At 40.7% G+C, this 3,328-nt stretch overlaps 1 protein-coding gene across 1 annotated transcript; it reads left to right on the top strand.

Annotated features, from left to right (window-relative positions):
• The first annotated feature begins 208 nt into the window (after positions 1–208).
• On the top strand, positions 209–833 carry LOC116763555 (40S ribosomal protein S7-like). The gene has a single exon (XM_032651467.1). It carries the CDS (start codon positions 224–226, stop codon positions 806–808), a length of 585 nt encoding a protein of 194 aa, XP_032507358.1. The 5' UTR covers positions 209–223; the 3' UTR covers positions 809–833.
• Positions 834–3,328: the final 2,495 nt, after the last annotated feature.

Raw genomic sequence — 3,328 nt, 5'->3', positions numbered from 1 at the left:
AAGGAAGGAGCCAATGACCACCATTCTCCAGATAGCAAGGCTGAGGATTAATACAGAAAGGCAGATGGAGGATTGGCCCAGAGCACACTGATTGGAGGCCCAGCAACTCCACAGAGTTTTGAAGAATAAGAGGCACCCTTAGCAAAATCAAGGGCTTCTCTTCCTAAGCCTACTAGTGGCTGCGGCGGCAGCAAATGTTGGCCTCACTGGCAAGGTCCAGGCCATGTGCAGTGCCATCGTGGAGATCGTGAAGCCCAATGACGAGAAGCCTGACGGGTTTCAGTCGGGCTTCTCCCAGGCTCTCCTAGAGCTGGAGATGAACTGGGACCTCAAGGCCCAGCTGCGGGAGCTGAACATCACGGCCACCAAGAAAATTGAAGGTGGTGGTGGTCAGAAAGCTATCATAATCTTTGTTCCCGTTCCTCAACTGAAATCTTTCCAGAAAATCCAGGTCCGGCTAGTGCGTGAGTTGGAGAAGAAGTTCAGCGGGAAGCAAGTTGTCTTTATCACTCAGAGGAGAATTCTGCCCAAGCCAACTCGAAAAAGCCGTACAAAAAATAAGCAAAAGCGTCCCAGGAGCCGCACTCTGACAGCCATGCATGACGCCATCCTGGAGGACCTGGTTTTCCCAAGTGAGATTGTGGCCAAGAGAATCCACGTGAAGCTGGATGGCAGCCGACTCATAAAGGTTCAGTTGGATAAAGCACAGCAGAACAATGTGGAACACAAGGTTGAAACATTTTCTGGCATCTATAAGAAGCTCACGGGTAAGGATGTTAATTTTGAATTCCCAGAGTTTCAGTCATAAACAAAAATGACTAAATAAAATATTATTCACAATTTTTTAAAAAGCAGGGACTTATTCATTCATTCATCCATTCAACAAATATTTATTTGCCAAATATCAGCAGTCTAACACATACCAGTTATAGTTCTAAGCACTGGGGTAAAATGATGAGCAAGATAGACCAGGTGTCTACCTTCATGGAGCTTATGTTCTAGTGGGAGGGAAAGGAAAATAAATAGGAAACCAAAAAGTAGGTAAGCCAATAACCAAATAGAATCCTGTTCGAGAGTGATAACCCGTGCAGGAAGTAACCTGAAGTAAGGAGGGAGAGAGTGAATGAGCACCTGGGCTTGGGTTGGGTGAGGTGGGAGGTACTTTAGTGGAGGGGACCATGGAAGGCCTCTGAGTAGTGACAGCTCTGGTGAGTGATGACAAGCGGCCACCATGCATAGGTCTGAAGAAGAAACATCCTGTCAACAGGAACAGCAAATGCAAAGGCTCTGAAGTAGGAACAATCTTAAGTGTTAGAGAAAAAGACCAAGATAGCTACAGCCTGGTGAGCAAGGCGGGGAGTTGAAGGAAACAAGGTCAGAGGGACAGCAGGCCCCAGATCAAATATACACACATAAATATGTGTGGTTAATGTCGTTGTGAAACAATGTAAATGCTGAAATCATTCTTAAAAGAGAGGCTCTACAATGTAAAAACTTAATAACCATCAGGGTAAAAATGCCAATGGATACTCATAAAAAAACTGAGAAAGAACAGAAGATTATATAGGAAGTAAGAAGGAAATTGTTCATCCTATATAAGGAAATGTCAGCATATGTGATGTTATACTTGATTTTGAGGAAGAAAGAAAAGTAACTGATTTCTGAACATTTACAGATAAGAAAAAATAATGCCAAAATAAATCTCTATTCATCTAGAAAGAGAAAAGACAGAGAGCTCAAAAGAAGCTGACAGAAATAAGACCAAACATCTGTGATCACAGTAAATGACAAGTGGGTCAAAAATCAACAGTAATTACTTAGAGAACGAACATATGGTTACAAGGGGAGGAAGGATGGGAGGAAGGGATAGTTAGGGCATATGGGATCGACATGCACACAATGCTATATTTAAAGTGGATAACCAACAAGGACCTACTGTAGAGCACAGGGAACTCTGCTCAATGTTATGTGGCAGCCTGTGGGAGGGGAGTTCGGGGGAGAATGGATACGTGTATATGTATGGCTGAGTCGCTTTGCTGTGCACCTGATACTATCACAACACTGTTCATCAGCTATACTCCAATATAAAATTAAAAGTTTAAAAAAACCAATTAACGTAAAAAAATCAACTGTTATTAATAATCAGCAGGCATAATTTTAAATTATAAAGAAATATTGATAATGATTATAAGACATTAAACAGAACAAAACTACATAATATATTGATTTATTAATTAGTTCAAAACGAAGTATAACTTTCACTGAAACATATTACAAATAGTATAACATTTAAATAGATAAATAAATATTAGAATTATATGGTAATATAATTAAAACAAAGGTGAAATTTCAGATCAGTACAGGGGGGATGGATTATTTGATCAACAGTGAGACAACTGGTTAACCACTGGGAAAAAAATAAAAGTAAAGCCAATATAAACCCCAAATGCATTAATTAAATCATATAAATACCAAAACTTAGAAGGATTTTTTATGTTTGAAGTATTGAACACCTTTCCAAATGTGACATCGAACTCAGAAGTCATAAGAGAAAAAAATGGATACCTTTGATGATATTTAGAAATACTGAGTAAGAAAACTGCAAACAAAGACAAATGACAAACTGGGGAAAACATTGTAATTTATAACATGATCAACTACTTCCCTTAACATATAACAAATAAGAAAAGATAAATAATCCAACAGAAAAATGTAAAAAGCCTAGAACAGAGATTCATAAAACAGCCCTTAGCAGTAGGAAATGACACCTACCTTCTTAAAAAGAGAAAATAAGTTAAAACTGCACTGAAGGGCTTCCCTGGTGGCGCAGTGGTTGAGAGTCCACCTGGCGATGCAGGAGACGCGGGTTCGTGTCCTGGTCCAGGAAGATCCCACATGCCGCGGAGCGGCTGGGCCTGTGAGCCATGGCCTCTGAGCCTGCGTGTCCGGAGCCTGTGCTCCGCAACGGGAGAGGCCACAACAGTGAGAGGCCCACGTACCAAAAAAAAAAAAACCAAAAAACCTGCACTGAAATCCTATTTTTTAAAACCAATAAAATTGTCAAAGATCTAAACATTTGATACCTCACACTTCCTTGGTCTCCCTAGATGGGGAGCCTCTTGTTCCGTCTTGCTCTGCCCCCGCCCACTCCAGAGTACAAAGTGCATAACAGACCCTCAACAAGTAGTTCTTTAATTGACTCTCTAATGAAGAAAAGGAGCTCATGGAAGAGTTTGAAGATGATTGATGGAATTAATATTACTTGTTGGAATTCCAGAAATCCTAAAGGTGTTTGTCTGACTGGTCCCCCAGATCTAGTCTCTCTCTA

This window comes from Phocoena sinus, chromosome 12 (genome assembly GCF_008692025.1).
Source record: "Phocoena sinus isolate mPhoSin1 chromosome 12, mPhoSin1.pri, whole genome shotgun sequence".
Taxonomy (NCBI): Eukaryota; Metazoa; Chordata; class Mammalia; order Artiodactyla; family Phocoenidae; genus Phocoena; species Phocoena sinus.
Note: the sequence above shows the minus strand (reverse complement) of the source record. Positions and strands in the feature narration are given on the sequence as shown.

What these genes read in the sequence shown, in the direction of transcription:
- LOC116763555 (XM_032651467.1), top strand. Translation starts at nt 224, where the DNA reads ATGTGCAGTGCCATCGTGGAGATCGTGAAGCCCAATGACGAGAAGCCT.